Below are 19,283 nucleotides of genomic sequence, written 5' to 3'. Positions count from 1 at the left end.
TAAGTGTTCCCCATTTTGATGGGGAATCTCAGATTCGCTTCATTTATATCATGACAGTCATGGAAAATGAGAAAATGTCTCAGCACAGCCCTGAAACTTGGCCCACGACTGGTTTAAGCATAGTTCAGTTATATAGTATACTTGAAATTCATTACAGTTTGTAATTTTTCAGATACCATTGTTGTGTTCAGAGATCAGGTCTGATATACAATTTCCTTTTGTGTTCTGCAAAATAATGACAAAATAATACACAATGCATAGAATAAAAGCGAGTAACTCTGGAACATCACAAGAAAAAAAGGAAACAGGAAAAAGAAACAAAGGCACAATAAAATGCTGATAACTGATCGGAATAAAGCAATAAACTCTCCACACTGCCTAGCAAACTATGCGAATGAGCATTTTTTGAGTGCTGCCGAGAAGTTACAGCAAAAATTCCCCAAAAACAAATATAACACCCATGCATAATTAAGCAATAAGTACATTGATGTTACCATCAACCAAAGAGCATCAAGTTAGTACAACTGTACAAAAACTAAAAAGTCAGTAGGCTTAGATGAAGTACTAATATGTGTACTAAATCAATGCATCTAGAGTATACAAGTTCCCTAAAAAAACATAATTCCAGAGTATTTAAAACAGGCAAGAGTTGTACTGCTGCTAAGGGAAAGGTAATGCAAAAGTCAGAGAAAATTGCTGGCCTATTTCCCTGCTATCATATTTCTCAAAAATAACAGAATCAATTGTGACACACAGATTAATGAATTACTCAAATAATACAACACAGTCTTTTAAGTGACTCAGTTTGATTTCCAAAGTAGTGGAAGTGTGGAATCAGCCACCACAGAATTCACAAAAGTGTTCCTTGCCACTCTTAACAACGATCAGTGTATCACAGGTTTATTTTTTGGCAAGGCTTGATCTATGACAGTATGTACCAGTAAGCCTTATTGGTACCTCTGACAAAAAAAAGGCTAAAATAATGTTTTAAGGCATTAAAAAACACGCTCTGGAAGGTTACGGAGCTGAAACCTCTCTCTCTCTCTCTTTTTACAAATCAAACAATGTTTGTAAATCTTTCTAAGGCTTTTGGAACTGTTGACCACAAGTTTTTACTAAATAAGCTATAAGCATTAGGAATATGAGAGGTAGTTAATGACTGGTTCTGATCATGGTTCTGAACATACATATAGTACAAAGAGTAGAGATAACACATACCACAAATAAGTCTTAAACTTTTAGTAACACACACTAATATACGAATTCCTCAATGTAGCATTTTAAGACCAATACTGTTCCTGACATACATGAATGACTTTCCCTACAGTGTTAGCCATGGGGAAGAAGTTCTCCTTGCTGATGACAGTAAATGTTATACCCACTGAGAAAACAGAGAAAGCAAATGAAATCATCAATTAATTTTGCAGTTGGTCAAAAACAAATAAGGTAACATTAATCATAAAGCAAACATATGCCATGAATTTAATTGGAGAAGGTAAATGACAGTTAAATGTAGATAGCATCTCTATCAGTGGTGTGCAGTGACCATACAGATAGCTGAAGTACTTAATATTATAATTATATTATTGTATTATTAATTATATTATCATATACAATTAGATATTAATTATAAATATAATCCCTTCTGATTCCACACTGATGAAACTGGCCCATTAACAAGAAATGACTACTACAACTAAACAACACAGATTTTTTTCAATAGAGATTTAAACCATCGAATGCAGTTTATTAAGTTACATTAAAAGCATTTCTTCAAATAGCCATTGTTTTTATCTGCCTCATTTGATTACACCTTCCATGTTATATCGCAAAAAAAACAGCAAAGCAGTGCTCCCCTAATTATAGAACACTATTGTGATCTTGAATTTATTAACTAAATTCTCCAGAGCTACCACTTTCCCCAGTTACACACTTAAATGAGACCTAACCACCCTAACATTCCCCCACTCTAGCAGAATGTCATCCTTCCAACTACATCATGTAATTTACAATAATTCTCAGTTATTGCTCCATCCATCTCAGTTGCACATTTTTAATGAGATTACATGTTTCAGTCTCTCTGGATCATCTTCAGATCTAAGTATTTTAGTTGTGACAGGAACCCAGCTTATGTACTCAGAACCACATATCAAGAGTACTCTGAGATGCAGTTCTGAGAACTGAAGACAGGTTCCTGATGCAACTACGCAGTCCTGAAGATGATCCAGAGTGATCGAAACATGTAATCTAATTAAAAACTTGCAACTGAGATGGAGCAACAAATGAGAATTATTGTAAATCTCTACACAGTTGCTGAATCTCTCAAGATGATTATGTCAACTATAGTATCTCATGTAATCCTTTGCTTCTACTCAGTCCGCTTCTTTGTCACATGATTCACCTTTTCATGACTGTTTCCACAGTAAAACTTGTTCAATATGACCACTCCTTACAGCACCACCACCTTTTATAAGACCAACTTGCAAAAACTATCTGATCCACAATTTGTACCATCTGATGTAAAATAACTGTTCGGCTACCCATGTTTGCGTGATGACCACTACAATGCCTGTAAAAAATAGAAAGTTAGTTATATAGTTTCAGAGATAATTTGGATGATTTCTACCAAAATGATGTCAAACAAGTCAGTCTAGAGGCTAAGCAAACATGATTTGCGGGCATTTGTACGTCTGTGTCCCGATCATTTAAATAACATCAAACAACACATTGGTTTAGGTTGGTTCCGGCATTTGCCTGAAGTGATTTAGGGAAATAATGAAAAATCTAAATCAGGATGGCTGGATGCAGGTTTGAACCATTGTCCTCCCAAATGTGAGTCCAGTGTGCTAACCACTGTGCCACCTCGCTCAGTACATTGGCTTACATTCAATGAAAATTAATGTAGCCTTTGTTACTACTCATTTATAAGTGAATAAAAACTCTGCCAAAAAAGAAAACATATTTATCTACTATACCGTCATTTGACCAGTGCACAGATTTCTATATGGAGGGGATAGTAATACAAATACCTGGAATAGAGAAGCAACTGAAAGACTTGAAAACAAATTAGTCACTAGATCTGAATGGAAAACCAATTCATTTTTATGAAGTGTAGTCTATGGCATTGGCCACTTACTTAGCTTGCATTTAGCATGAATCTCTCACCCAGCATAAAGACCTGGGTGACTGGAAAAAAGTACAGGTGACTCCTGTACGTAAGAACTATAAAAGAACTGACCTACAAAATTACAGACCCATTTCCTTAATATTGGTTAGCAGCAGAATGTTTGAACATGTTCTCAGTTCAAATATGATGAAGTTCCTTGAGATGGAAAAGCATCTGTCCACAAATCAGCAAGGTTTTAGAAAGCATCGCTTGTACAAAACTCAGGTTGTCCGTTATTCATACGATATTCTGCAAACTATGGATAAAGAGCAACAGGCAGATTTCATATTCCTAGATTTCTGAAAAGCGTTGGACATAGTGCCCCACTGCAGACTGTTAATAGAAGTATGAGCATATGGAATAAGTTCACAGATATGTGAGTGGCTCAAAGACTTTTTAAGTAATAAGACCCAGTATATTGCTCTCAATAGCGACTCATAACTGAGTGACTGTAGGATGGTACAAGAGGGTTTAGACAAAATTTCTAGTTGATGTTATTCGGCACCTAGCTCTAAACGTAGAAAAACTTAAGTTGATACAGATGAGTAGGCAAAACAGTCCTTTAATGTTTGAATACAGCATTAGCAGTGTGCTACTTGACACAGTCAGGTCAATACCACTAGGAATTTCTCCTAAGAGACATCAGGCACATTTTCTATGGTATTTCAGAAGATATTTGCAGTTTCGTTTTTGCATTGCATAGCTGGAATCATCCCAAACTATTACTGTTCGTCACATCATTTATGACGCCCAGTGACAACAGAGTGTGTCATTTTATTTCCATTGGGTGTCAGTTTGTTTCCCCATTATACCAAATTAAAATTTAAATGTGAATTTCACTTGCCCACTCAATAGAGCACTCCCAAAATAGTCTAGTCCAATGTCCATTTTATCAATATTTATCAATAGGGACAGGAAACACAATGTATATGCAGCTATCCAGCAGCGATCCAGTAGTGCTGAATACTTGGCAACAGGAGACAGTGCAGGCCAGAGCAGTGCTGTCACTGCTGGAGTACTGGTTATTCTTTGTGTTTTACTGTTCCTGTTAATACATATCAATAAAATGAATATCAGACTAGACTAACCAGGTACCACCTTATCAAGGGACCACACAAAACTGCACTTTAAAAATCATTTTGTTTGTAACAAGAAACAAAATGATTCTTTCTGCTTACACTGTGCATCACATGAAAGGTGCAATGAGCACTATTTGCTAGGGCTGACTACAGCTGCACAGAGCAAAAAGGAAATTTCAAATATCTACTGAAACACCGGAGAAAATGTGCCTCACGACTCTTAAGAGAGACACATTGTATGTCTAGGGGTGCCACTGTAAAGGGATATGAAATGGAACAAGTATGTAATGGCTGCAGAGGGGAAGGCAAATGGTTGACTTTGGTTTATTGGGAGAGCTTTGGGCTGGCTGGTTGATTTGGGGGAGGGGACCAAACAGTGAGGTCATCAGTCACATAGTGTTAGGGAAGGATGGAGAAGGAAATCAGCTATGTTCTTTCGAAGGAACCATTCCGGCATTTACCTGAAGCGATTTAGGGAAATTACAGAAAACCTAAATCAGGGTGGCCGGATGAAGGTTTGAACCATCATCATCCTGAATGCAAGTCCAGTGTGCTAACCACTGCGCCACATCGCTCAGTGGAGTGTTTTGGGAAAGCATGGTTCATCTGTAAGGGAGACCACATATAGAACATTAGAGCAACCCATTCTTCAGTACCCCTTCAGAGTACTGGGATCTCCAAAAGGTTGGATTAAAGGAAGCCATTCCGACAATTCAGAGGTGGGCTGTTAAGATCTATTACCAGTTGGTTTGATTAACATGCACGTATTACATAGATGCTTAGGGAACTGAAATGGGAATTCCTGGTGGGACGACTACAATCTTTTTGAGGACTACTATTGAGAAAATTTAAGAGAGAACCAGCATTTTCAGCTGAGTGCAGAACAATCCTACTGCGCCAACATACATTTTGCATAACAACCACAAAGATAAGAGAAATTAGGGCTCTTCAGGAGGCATATAGACAGTCATTTTTTCTCTTGCTCTATCTGCAAGTGGGACAGGTTGGGAAATGATTAGTAGTGGTACAACGTAACCTCTGCAATGCACCATATGGTGGCTTGCAGAGTATGTAAATAGATATAGGTATGACATCTGTTCAATAAATTCTGGAACATTGCTCACAAAATTTTTCTACACTTACCTTTTACTTACTGTACATGATTTCTTTCGAAATACTCTCCTCTACAACTGATAAACTGGTAACCATGCCATTTCCACTTCTGAAGACAGTCTTGGTACACCTCTTGCTGGACCTCATGAACTGCCATCTGCGAATTTTCTTTCCTCGTCTATCGTTGTAAATCTTTGTTCTTTCAATGGGATTTTCAACTTTGGAAATAAAAAAAAGTCCACAGAGACCACATCTGGAGAGTACGAGGATGAGGCAGCACAATGATTTTGTTTTTTGTTTAACAGTAACACACCAACAGGAATGAATAAGCACATGCATTATTGTAATGCAAAACTCGCAGGCATTGTAACACAACCTGATTATACCACTGATTTACAGTTGGGCACTGTGGCGCAAATTCATGATGAACTAATCCTTCAAAGTGAAAGAAAACTAGCTGCATGGATTTGACATATGGCGTGACCTGATGAGCATTTTTGGTCTTGGAGAACCTTCCTCAACCCACTCTGAAGATTGAACCTTGGTCTCAACATCATAAACATACACCCACCTCTCATCACCAGTTATGAGTCTCTTCTTATCTTGTTGTCATCTGTGCGATCCAAAAGCTCTTCGCAGATTGCAAGGCAAAGGTCTTTCTGGTCTTGACTCATGAGCCGTAGGACAAACATGGTGGCAACATGACACATTCCAGGACGTTGTGTCAGGATTTTATGACATAGTCCAACAAAAACGTTGCATTTTTCTGCAATCTCTCGGACAGTCAGTCTTTGATTGGCATGCACAATTTCGTTAACATTTCTAACATGAGCTTGACATCAAGGGGCATCCTGAATGAGTGTCATCTCTAACTTCCATCCGGCCATTCTTAAACAATGTGAACCATTTGTAACACTGAGTGTTGCTTAAGCACTCATCACCATAGGCTTTCTGCATCATTTGATGTGTCTCTGTAAAGGATTCCTTGAGTTTCACGCAAAATTTCATGCAGACATGTTGCTCTTCTCAAAATTCATGACACAACATTCTACCTAATACAGATTGAACAATAGTTAACTGACATACAACAATGAAACTTCTGTCAATTACATATTAAGCACAGGTGTGTGCAGAGATGCCAACCGCATTTCGCACCAGCAGACCACTGGCCTGAACTTACGAATGTTTCAGAATGGTTTGAACAGACTGTGAATATTACTCACATGACCAATGGTTAATGAAATATTTGTCTCTGGGATAGTAAGAGTTGATCAAAAGAAATGATTTCACATTAGATTTAAAATTCACTTTGCTACCAGTATGATACTTTTTTGTTATTGGGCAAATGATCAAAGATTTTTGAGGCTGCGCCATGAACTACTCCTTGAAGCAATGAAAGCTTTAGTGATGAGTAACAAAGGCCACTTTTTCAATTAGTCTTGAAGTTGTCAGTATAAGGTTTCTTATCATAATGCAATGGATTACTTATGATGATATTCATTATGAAATACATGTGACGCATATTTAATTTGAAAGATGTATGGTTTTCTTTTTCACAAAATAATGAAAATTTGAAACTTCTGTCATTTCCCAGTGTAAACCCTCTGCAACCATACAAAGTATTCTCAATGTCAACTCGAGATTATATGCTCACTGCAAATACCTTTTTAAGAGTCTGTTTTGACCACTGGCAAATTGCTGACGCAATAACAGTACGACTGATGAATGTGTGATCTTTCACCATTGGATAAAGCCAAAAATTCCTAGAAGCCATGTCAACTGAGTAAGGGTCCTGAGGAGCCACTCCATTTCTTTGTTTTCATGAAGAAACTCCTGTGTTGTGTTCAGCTGATTTGTTGGTACACTGCCTTGGCAAAACAGCACACATTCAGCCTCTTTGAAGTATTTTGCCATTGACTGCACAGTGTTCACATTTATGGCACCATAACCACACATTTCATTCAACTGATGTTTATAATTTCAATGGGTGTCAGTCTCTCAAGCACAGGAAGCCAATGATTACTCACTGTTTGTACAATGAAAACATCACCATTTGTAGCACCAAAATAAATCCTCAGTGTCACTGCATCTGCTGTAGTATTGTGTGCCATACAGTGTTACCACTTGTGTTCTGCTTACAAAAAGAGAGTTTGAGTATTTGAAGTTAAACTGTATGCGCTCACAATCCTGAGAAAGAAAATGAGACCTTAGAACTCAAACACACCTTGTATATTGTGAAGATGCAGTTAGAATGCTAAATTCGTTGAAGAGGCTCCAGTTAGATGGCTGTGAACACCACATATCCTCCCCAACCACTTCCGCGCAATCAGTACTTTCTTCCTAAGTGATGAGGTACTCCAGAAAATTATGTTGTAGATATTAATATGCAGAAATCGATTTTGTTTGTTTTCAACACTAGGAATTGCATAAATACATTACTGAACTTTGCTGTTTAAGAAGCGCAATAAAATGTTACTTCCAGTCAAACTGACATCACTATGTATACTCAAGAAAACTGCAACCTTTTACCCTACTGAATGATTTCTTTTCATCTTTTCATTAACTGTTGGTTCTAGTCTGTTCATTGTTAGGATCTGTATACGCTGTCCCCCCCCCCCCCCCCCCCCTCCCCCCTTCCGCCCAGAATTAGGGGAGAGACCTATTGTAGCAAATTACTTATTAATTCTTTGGAAAGATTATTATTAATACCTTCTGTTATTTATAGCACATGAATCATCTGCAGGAAGTATCAACTTTGTTTGATGTATGTAAAAAAATAAGAAAGAGCCTACATAAGCAACACTCATTATCGCTTTGTAGAGTGCAATTGTAACAGTATACAAACAATGTACCTACTTCACTCTTTGGAAACTGATGATTCTTCCATCTGGCATGAGTTCCAGAATGTTGCAGTATGCGTTGTTAAACAGTATATTCTTGGTTCCAGTCTACACTCCTAGTGTTCCCATATTGTAACTTCCTCAATTGCTCCCTACCAAAATTCATTTCCACTGTCCTCCCATAAACTATACTTTCTTTGTTTAATCCCTTCGAAATGTCTGTAATTTTTTTACTTATTTTAATTGGTTATACTGTTAATTTCATTCTCCTTCCATTAAAATTGTGCCTCTCACTTTCCATCTCTTTCCTTTCTTCTGTTTTCATTCTTCCCATAAAGTACTAGTTTTCCCTTTAGTTTTAGGTCATGCGTATGAATAAATGAAAAGATCCAATATTGTTTGACTACATGGCCAGCGGTCCGGCACTGGAATCAGTCACAATTGTCAAGTATCTAGGGGACTTTGGAGCAATTCAAGATAGAAGGGAATAAATTGTGCTACAGGAAAGACAGGTTGCCAACTCAGATTGAGTGGGAGAACTCTGAAGAAATGTGTTTCATAATTATACAAACACTCCACTGATTAATTCCTGAGATGTGCTCAATAGTCTAGGATTCTTTAGTAGGAAGGATTAATAGAACAGATGCAGAATATTGAAAGAAAAGTTTTGCGCTTCATCACATGATAGTTTGGTCGCCACAAGAGTACCAAAGAAACGCTGCATAAATTGTAGTGGGAGAATCTATAAAAAGACATTATGCATTGCAGAAGACCTTACTCACAAAATTCCCAGAACACAAATTCTGAAATACGTTAAGAAACATTACTACTTTCACTGTACATAATGAGTAATGACAAAACGGTAAAAATAGAGAAATTTGGGCATTACAAAAGCTTACCAACAATCTTTCTTCCCATGTACCATCCATGAACAGCATACAAATGGGAGACATGAATCTGGTACAATGTACAGGATAATAATGAAGGCCATGAAACATTTCAAAAAATCAGTACAGATAAATGACTATGTACAATGTAACAAATGATACAGTATGTGAAAGACAAACTCTCCAAGTTTTTTGTGCGAAATGTGTTTTCTGTCTCTATCCTTCATCACATAGCACACATCTAATTGGTAGTCCAATTCTGCCCATACCCACTTCAGTATATCAGGAGTGACAGTAAGAACAGCTGAAGTGAAGCAGTGTCACATGTCTTCGAGTTTCTGTGATAGAGGTGGATCATAAATGTTATCCTTGATGTAACCTAACAACAAAAAACCTCAAGGAGTAAAGTCCGATGACTATCGAGACTCCCACAGTAACACCAGGTCAGAAGCAGCAACACAACTCATCCAGAAACATGGCAATGTCTCATTCAAGAAATCCCATACACAGCTGTGGACAAGAGGTAACATCTTGCTGAAAGATGAAATCCCTGGTGTCAGCTTCACGTTGATAAGTGAGCCACAATTGCAGCATGTCGAGATAGGTGAGACCGTTGAAAGTTCTCTCAGTGACGAGGAAGGGTCTCTTCGTATCTTGTAAACTGGTGATGTCTTGTGAAACCTGTCGTGAAAGATCTTTGCACCCTCACTACCAGTCACCAAATAGCAAATTCTAGTAGCACACAAAATGCTTTGTCTGTCTGGCTCCCCGCCATTTTCAACAACTACAGTCAGTGGTGCCCCTGTCGGCAGTTCTCCAGACTAACTTGTCAGCACCAGGTAAAAAGACCTACAACTACTAACTGTGAGAGTTCATAATTCACATACTGCATTATTTGTTACATTATGTTAAGTCTTTTACCTTTATATTTTAAAATGTTTCTTGGACTTTATAATTACTCTGTGTATCCTCTACCATACATCAACTGGTGGCTTGCGGAGTACAGATGTCAAAGCAGATTTCTGCACAGCAGTTTCCTCATTTGAACTGTTTTAAATCTCTTCCAACATTTGTCTAAGATTTGTCAAATGCACTTGATTTTAAAATCTCTTCTCTTAGTCTTTTTTCACTTATATTTTCTTTTCTATACTGCAAGGAAATTTTTAATAATTTTGTCTCATTACTTAATTTTCTACTACAGTGAATTTTAGATACATACATTTTAGTGCACTCATGTTTCTTACTTCACTCCAAATCTATGAGGGTCATCATTTACACCTCTGGGATTCTCTCCTTTGCATTCCCAGAAAGGAAAGAAAGATATAAAATTATAAACAGACGACCAGTTGCAATGGATAAAGAATTCTTTACCTAGGTTTCAACAAATTTAAATTTGTCTTCTTCAGAAGGTGGCAATTTTACATTAGTATGGGCTGATGTATCATCGTCGTTTTTACAAATGTCTGCATAGATCCATTGGTCAAAATTAAAATATAGCCCTAAAAATAGGGTTTGTCACGTAAATATAAATTAGTACATGGATGTTGCAGAGCAGTCGGTTGTGAGCTCTATTTTTAGGGCTATATTTTAATTTTGACAAATTGATCTATGCAGAAATTTGTAAAAACGGCGATGATACATCAGCCCATACTAATGTAAAATTGCCACCTTCTGAAGAAGACAAATTTAAATTTGTTGAAACCTAGGTAAAGAATTCTTTATCCATTGCAACTGGTCGGCTGTTTATAATTTTATTACGTGGAACCGTTGCTGTTGTGCAGCTATGTTTAAAATAAAGAAAGATATTTTAATGTTTGACTCAAAGACTTGAACTTCAGTATTTTTCCATCATAAGCAAATAGTTATGACAGGTGCATCCTTACACAATAATGAAATATTCATAGATATATTAATGTGTGGAGAGAAAAGATTTCAAAGCATTGAAAATCTTAAAGTTATTTTCATTAGTAGACTCCTGGTTCCCTTGGCATTACACGTTCTCAAACAAATGAACAAATATAGTATCCATGATGATCAGCACATAATTGCAGAGTTCCAACGGACAAAAATTCTTGTCAATTTAGGAGATTAACTGGGGAATCATGGGCTCCCTTCTATGAAAATAGTCATGCACAACTTATATTTTGTAAAAAAATTGTATTAACAGAAAATTTATGTTACAGTAACAAACAACTGGCAAAATTTAATATCTTATAATACATCACAGTTACAAACTTCTGAGACAAGATGGAAAGCACAGACAATTATTCCAAACTTCTTTCACAATACTGGAAATCCTCTTCCTTGACACTGTCTTTTAATAATAGTCAAAAGTGCTATTAAATAATCTCTTTGCTGTGGATTCACAAAAAAAGTTAAGACAGTCTGGAAGGTCCGAGGTTCTACTTTTACAAAACCACATGAATTACTTGAACCTGAATCTGATGGACTACAATCACTGGCACTTGTCACAAGACCACCACTTTGTCTCACAAAATTCACAACCCTTGCACGAGATGAAGTATCTGTCTCTATGGAAGCAACAGGATGCTGGAAACACAAACTTATGAGAGTCGGATCATCAGATTTCTCAATAGTGGTGAGTTCTGAAAGTGAGAGCACTTTTTGTACATTATCCTGTTCTACATTTATTAAGAAAAGAGCATGGACAGTAAGTAAGAGCGTCACAGCTTCCATGTCAGCATTTTCACTGCGTTGCACAGCTTCAACAACATAGAGGAATGGATGCCTCACATCTGACACTAACTTCCAACTGTATTTAAGATGAGAGTTGACTCTGCCACAAATGGGGTCTACTGAAGGCTGATGCCGAATTTGCAACACTGTTGACCACCCAGTACCATGTAGCAGACCTTGGCCTGCAAGGGCAACAAAATCTGCAGCCCCACTAAGAGGCTTAGTAACAACCCCTACCAGCCCTCTTCCCACACTTAAAGCTATATTTCCACCAAAAATCATAGACTGTAACGGGTGGTGCGCAATCCCTCCTACTGCACCAAGTAAACTTATTCCTAGTCCTGTCAGACCTTGAACTACACCTTGTGTTAGTCCTTGTGGTGGCTGCCTCCGTCGTTCTTCTGTGCGTTCCAAGTGTTCTGCATCCAGTGTAAGTCGATCCAAATTTCGAGCTAAACTTGCAGCCAATTTTGTCACAGAGCTAAGAGTACCTGCTGTGACATGCTTCATAAGAGAGGCTGAGCCATGAGTAACACCTGCAATAAATGCCCAAGGCCCCTGGAAAATGCCTTGATAGGGCATGTTGACAAAGTCCCAAAGACCAGAGCCTACAGTGCGAGCAAAGCCACCTGGAGTTCCCAGCAATTCCAGTGAACCTACAACCCAACCAGCACCAAAAATGGCTCCAGACAGATAGTGCATTGTCAAAGTGTGTCCAAGTCGATATGGTGTAGTAACAAGATAACGGTGTTGAAATGCAGTGAAATGGAGTGGAGAACAATCCAAAGCTACATAAAGTGGAGCTGTCATGTGAACACTTAGTAGCATAGATAAAGGTTCAATAGTGAGAGACTGTAATTGAATTGGAAATGCAATCTGCTGTGCTTGGAATTCAATTGCTTGTGGAATTGGAATTACTGCCAAGTGAGAAGACTGTTGTGTAACCCTATGTTCTTTCTCTGTGAAAAATAAGCCTTTATTAAAAATGGATACTGTTTTATCAATAAGCTTTATTTTAAGGTTGTCTTCAATGTACAGGCTCAGAGGTCCAATGGAAGTTCTTAGACTTTTTGCAGTCAGATCACCAGTGAGTTTCTTTTCGAGAATAGCAAACACTTTTATGAGTGCATACTCTTCAGTCTGCTTAATCAGTACACTAGCTGGGACACGTAAATTTGTAAAGTGGATCATCTTAGGTGCCTGGCCTATCAGTATGACTGGAAAATCAAATCCTCCAGATTTAAACATCTGGTTATCAAGTTGCATATCCCCAATGTTGAAAGAAATATGCCATTCATCTTGTCCTGCAAAGCTTTTTTCTGTTTGGGCTGAGATACATACACTGTCTAAGGTCAGAGAAAGTATTTCGGATGTTACTGTACTTGTACTTGGTAAATCCTCAGTCAATATAATATTCAGTCCTTTTAGAAAGAGTGACAGAAGAAAACTATTTTTAGGGCTAGTATCAGGTTGAACATCTTGTGCATCACTGCATAATGGCTTTAAAGCTTGTTCTGAATTTATACGTCTTAAACATTTTGATTTTTCTTCCAATGGAGTAGATATATTGAAAGTAGTATCAGAAGTACTAACATTTAATCTGTAACTGTCCTCACCTTCACTGTTAGCAGTCGCCACTTGGACAGGAGAGCTGCCATCTGATATACTTCCAGTACCTTTCTCCATGTGTGTTTGTATTAATCTTATGCGTATGTCTCTAGCCGATATTTCAACATGGCTTACAGTATCCACTGTGATATGCAATGTGTGACAGTGAAATTCTGAGTGCACTCTAACATCACCATGGTTGGGGAGATACAAGAACTGTTCCTGTACTTCAATAATATCGAGACCCTGAGACCACTTTGGAAGTCCTTCATTATAGCAAGCAAATACCAGCTGTGGCATAACAGTTGGCTTAACTATGTTTGGAAACTGTTTTGATATGTAAGGAAGACTGTAGAATGAAGATTTGTTTGGGTGGACTTCACATAACCAATCAATGTGTGATGCTTCAAAAACAACACTACCATCATTTCCCACTGTTCCTTGTGCACAGAGAAGTTTGAAATTGCATTTGTTATGAATGATCATCTGAGGATGTGGATCACAGTGTACATGTAGAAATATTTGGTCACTAAGCACCTGAATGGAAAGAACAAAAGCCTCATTCATTTCTTTGCATTTGTCATCTGCTTTCACAGGAACTGTAAAGCTATGACGGCCAAATTGTTTGATTACTTTGATTGGGCAACACCATCCGCCACCCTTGTTGAAAGACACATAGTGATTTATTTCATCTTCTCCACCACCAACGAGTGTCCATTCAGTAACTGGAACACCTCTACTTTGTGGTCCTTGTGGTTCAGGTGGAACAACAATGTAAGATTGAGCAGCATTATGAAATTCTGACATACTGATTTTTTCTTTCAAAAGCAGACAAGACATTTGGAGCTCAAGATTTGTGTGGTTGCATACTATATAGCTGGGTCTTATATGAAGTATCCTTATTTCATCAGTGATGTCAGATTTCAGATTTGCAAAACACATCACTTTGCTTTGTTGAACTGGAATCTGTGCATGACCTACACTGGGTATTACACCAGAAATGTGTGGCATATAGAAACTACTAATTCTTCCTCGTTGTTCAAGTTGAAGAGGACAGGAGCAATGCTCTAGTGTTCTTAAATGGAATGACAGAACAAATGTACTTTCCATTTTAGGGGGAGCTACAACTCCAATGTGTGGAATATTACAAATTACAGAGCCTTCAATTATCAAGCTCACTGTACATCCTAATGTATTTACTATTAGTGCCCATGGTTGAACATCTACTAAAAGTGTACCAGAATATGGACTGTGAAGTTTATATTCCACCTGAACATGTGTCTGTGGCTGCTCTGCTGTTTCCCAAGGAAGTTCTGCATATTCTTCACCAACAAATGGCCAGCAACTGCCCTGTTTATTGTGTACTGTGTCTAAGATGATATCTATATCCACACCTTTTCTAAGGGTGCTATTAGGAAACTGTTGACGATCTACCATAGTGTATGATAATGGTACATAAGGATCAGAAGGCAGAATACTGTTTTCAAGCTGGAATGTTAATTTGTGTGTATGTTCAATAGTACCAGGGCAATATAACTGCTGTTCATCTCCTTTTCCTTTTATAATTGATTCAAGATGAACTTTTAAACCTGGTGTATCAACAAAAACTTTTGCTGGTAGTGGTAAATGAGATCTTATCATGAATAATGGAGAAAGTACTGCTAAAATTTTACCACCATTCCCAATTGGCTGTCTTATAATCCTACACCATACACTGAGAAACTGAGTTTTATCTTGCAAGGGAACTTTAACTAACCAAGGCTGGTTTGTTTTTACATTTTCCTCCAATGGAATATCTCCAGACCATAAACTTTCAAGACCATGAAAACGTATTCGTAAAACAACTCTTTTACCATCTTCTAGTAAAACAGAAGGAGCTGTATCTTTACCACAAACAAGAAGGGATCTAACAGGATGCATGGGTGCATCAGCATCTGCGACTGGCAAAACTTTACATTCAAAATGTTCCACTAAAAGGTTCGTTATTATTAATTGGCCTGATATTACAACCTGTTTTTGAGTAGCTGAAAGTGAGGTTACCTTCACAATCAAGCTGAATTCTCTCTGGCTACTTTCTGTAACACAGCACAAATTAGTACCATCTCTGTCAATTTCAAATGGCTGACTCCACACCCAACCACCATTCTCTGTTCCGACATGCATCATTTGCCTGGCTTTATGAGTGCGCCAGGCATACATGTGGCACTGTCTGCTCCCAAGCAAAATATCTTCATCTGTCATTGCTTGACCAAATCTTATGGACTGCATCATATCATTACAAATTACATATCGACTAATTATGATACAGTTCTGGCTTTCAGGGTTATCAGCATAATTTCCTGTCCAAAGCTGTGAGGAAATACCTAATGAATGACCTATGGATGGTCCAAGCCTAATATTAATGGGACTCATAACAAGTGATGCTGTATTACTATTTCCAAAATTTATTTGGAAGCTTGTTCTAAAAGGCTCTACAATGCATTGTTGTGTCAGATATGCAAAATCAACTGAATCACAACGAATGCTGCTAGTAAACTCAAGCGAACTATGTTCTGAATTCCAGTGGCAGAAGAATAGAGCTGCAGTGTCTAGTAAGACAGAGAAAAAGCGCTGCGTAGAAGGAAAATTTCCATCCCATGTGAATGCCTGTAGTGGTACTGGCATCATTTGACATGGACTGTCTATCTGGAGGTGATTATATAAAGAAATCTGAATAGAAGTTACATTCACAGCAAGCTGAATATGTGGAACAAGTTCTGGTGAGAAGAAAGAGTCAACTCTCATGCAAGCTGCGAGGGAATGAGGTGAAATAGTGACATTCTTGGCAACTAAACTATCTTCATCACCAGTTTGAAGTATTAGTTGCACTCTCCAAGTGCAGCTAACAACAGGATGTGAATCTTCAGGTAACTTTAGCCGACAAATATCTGATTCAGATAACTGAAACTGTGAATGTTCTTGGTAGCTGTTACGAGCATCACTCCAATATTGTAACGAGCAAAGAACCTGTTCTTTGCAGTTAACACTCTCTTCGTGAGAATTGCTTGCCATCTGTAAATAGAATACAAATATAAATTACCAAAACAATAACAATAATGAACTTCAGAGACTAAAATAAGTACTACACAAACATATCAGGTACACCCAAGTAACAGAAATTGCTGAACATTGTGCATCTCAAAAACTGCGAGGGCATTTTAGTTCCCATTATCAGCCTAAATTGCCAGATGCAAAAAGAGTCCATAATTGTTCATATTTACAGGGTGCCTGGGTATTATAGGTACAAACAAAAGGGACAAGTAGAGAAAAACAAAACAAGCAAATAATCCTAAAAAACATAGTCCAGAAACCAACAGTTTCCTCAATATGAAGTATTATGACTGAATACATGAACACCTTATAACAGAGTCCTCAAGGATACAAACTGCAGATATGTACTTGAAGATAAATACATTACAGTAAGTGTTGCACATGACCGCAATTCATGTGAACACAAGCTTCAGCACATCTCCTTATCAATGTTTGTACAAGTTCAAAAATCCTGGCAGGTTCCAAATGCATTAACAACCACCCACAATATTTTCTTGGTGTTCATGAACACTGTCAACATGGCTGGAATGCTCCAATGCTTTTAAATATCCACTCACAAAAATTACCAATAAGGGAGCTACTGAGAGGCCATGTTGTTAGTGAGCCACAGCCACACTTTCTGTCTAAGGTTTGTGTTACATATTCCTGAACAGACATATGACCATTGCATGGACCACTAATGCTACCTCTCACTATAAGGAGTATTACCCAAGGTCACTTTTTCCCAAAAACAGCTTAGGCATCCTTGTTTCAGAAAATGTTACCCTAAAGTCTTCATGAATGAACACACATTCAGCCTGGGGAAAACATGTTTGTTCACACACAGCTAATTCAACATTGGCTACAAAAGGGTAGGAAACTGTTTGGATATCATGTGCTGTCTTCCCCCCTCTCCCCTACACACACACACACACACACACACACACACACACACACACACACACACACACACACACAAAAAAATCACCTGTTGCCAACACAAACATTCCTGCTGGTAAGAAACTCAGTTTCCCGCTGTACTATTTTATTTTTTTTTAGTTTAGTTTAGAAATGTTTACTTTCTGGCTCATCATGTATATTAACTATTGATACCTTTAATAAACAAGTCAACTGACTAGGGGATTTTTCCTAACCTCACAAAAATCACCAAGATATGAACAGAATACTGGCAAGAAGCAATTCAATCCACACCAGTTTAATTGACTCAATACTTGGCAAGAGTATGACTCCATCAAAAGGAATTTTTCTTGTGTCCATGTAACATGCTAAACAACTTACAGCAGGGCTTCCAAAAAGTGAGAGCCACAATAACAACAGTAGCAACTTCTTTTCTATGAAGTATTGAGGAGAATGGATAGAAGGAAACAAAGTCATTGGGACCTTTCTAGAGTTTAAATTTCTGATTCTGTGAATCATTCAACACTCTTATACAAACATGCACTCATGGTATAAGAGGCATTCCGGTCCAAGCTACTGGAGATGGTGGTCATGTCTGCGTGAGGTGTACTTGCTTTTGTGAATGAATTTGTGTGTGTTTCCCTTCCTGATGAAGGCTGTGGCCGAAGGATAACATACATATGTCTTTTAGTTGTGCCTGTCTGCAACTTAACATGTCATCATTACGATAAGAAGCAATCTAGCTTTTCCTTACATTGCTGATATGTACATTAGTAGTCATAAAAACGTACTTCGTAAATCTGAACTATAATATCTAATGTGTTTTTTTTTCTGTATGTGTTCCACTATATTTGTATTGCAATTTTATTTAACAGAATTTTAAAAAGTTCACAACAGTACATTGTTGACAAGAAGAGAATAATTACACAGTGTCAACTGGAGAAGTGATGAAGTGATATTAATGCACTTAAAACATAAGAAGTCAACTGCAAATTTGTTGTCTTCATTTCTGTATTTATATATTTCTCCTTATGTACTGCTGTAAGTGTAATTGCATTACATTATCTTCTCAACATGTAGATAGATAGCTGCTAGACAGATAGTCATGATGGTGATGATAATAATGATAATGATAATGATAATGATAATAATAACAATGAGTGGAAGTGTGATTGTTGAAGTTAAGGTATACTGAATAGCTGAATGGTTAGTTCAGCCAACTGGATTATATGGCATGTTTCATTCCCAAAAATCTCCTGTACCATACAGAACAGCACACATCCCTACAATGAAATAAGATTTGGGCTTTGGAATAAAAGTGGTAAAAAACAAGATGAAGCATTAACTCTCCTCTCCATTGTGGTCTGGGGTGAGATAATGACTAAGGTGGCAGAAAAAAAAAAAACTGGAGAAGACAAGATGAAAGCAGTGGTATTCACAGATGACTTGATGATCTAGGGAAATTGGGAGGAGGAGATTCATGAACAGCTGTATGCTTGGGAAGGAACTGTGAGACAGTATGGAATGAAATTTAGTGTTAACAAATGTGACATCCTGTTTACAACTAGAATGAAAGATAGAACAACTAGGGAATATGGATTGGAGGTGAACAATTTGAAGAAGATAGAAAGCATCAAGTACTTGGAAGTATGACAGAGGAAAATAGAAGAAATGAGAAAGACATCAGTGAACATAGTATACAAGCAGAAGCATTCCTGTGAAGTTTCAAGAGCCTGGTGGTTCCTAAGTCAATAATTCCAATAAAGTCAGTGTTTTCTAGGGGAAAAACTGTAAAATGTCTTGTATAGCCACAAAAAATGCCAATCAGATATATTTTGTTGTTCAATCCTTGCAACATTTGGTGAAGAAGTGTATTAAGTGCATTCTCAAACAAGCAACACTTTTG

General features: G+C 37.6%; 1 protein-coding gene across 1 annotated transcript in view; it reads right to left on the bottom strand.

Moving 5' to 3' along the window:
- Nucleotides 1–11,225: 11,225 nt before the first annotated feature.
- The window catches only part of LOC124606029 (vacuolar protein sorting-associated protein 13B), a 219,251-nt gene continuing 211,193 nt past the window's right edge, over nt 11,226–19,283 (bottom strand). Inside the window, exon 27 of the mRNA XM_047137992.1 lies at nt 11,226–16,441. Coding sequence (XP_046993948.1) covers nt 11,366–16,441 — 5,076 coding nt within the window. The 3' untranslated portion in view covers nt 11,226–11,365. The remainder of the gene's footprint in view (nt 16,442–19,283) is intronic.

The sequence above is a fragment of the Schistocerca americana genome, chromosome 3, assembly GCF_021461395.2.
Source record: "Schistocerca americana isolate TAMUIC-IGC-003095 chromosome 3, iqSchAmer2.1, whole genome shotgun sequence".
NCBI lineage: Eukaryota > Metazoa > Arthropoda > Insecta > Orthoptera > Acrididae > Schistocerca > Schistocerca americana.
This window is presented reverse-complemented; position numbering and strand designations above follow the sequence as displayed.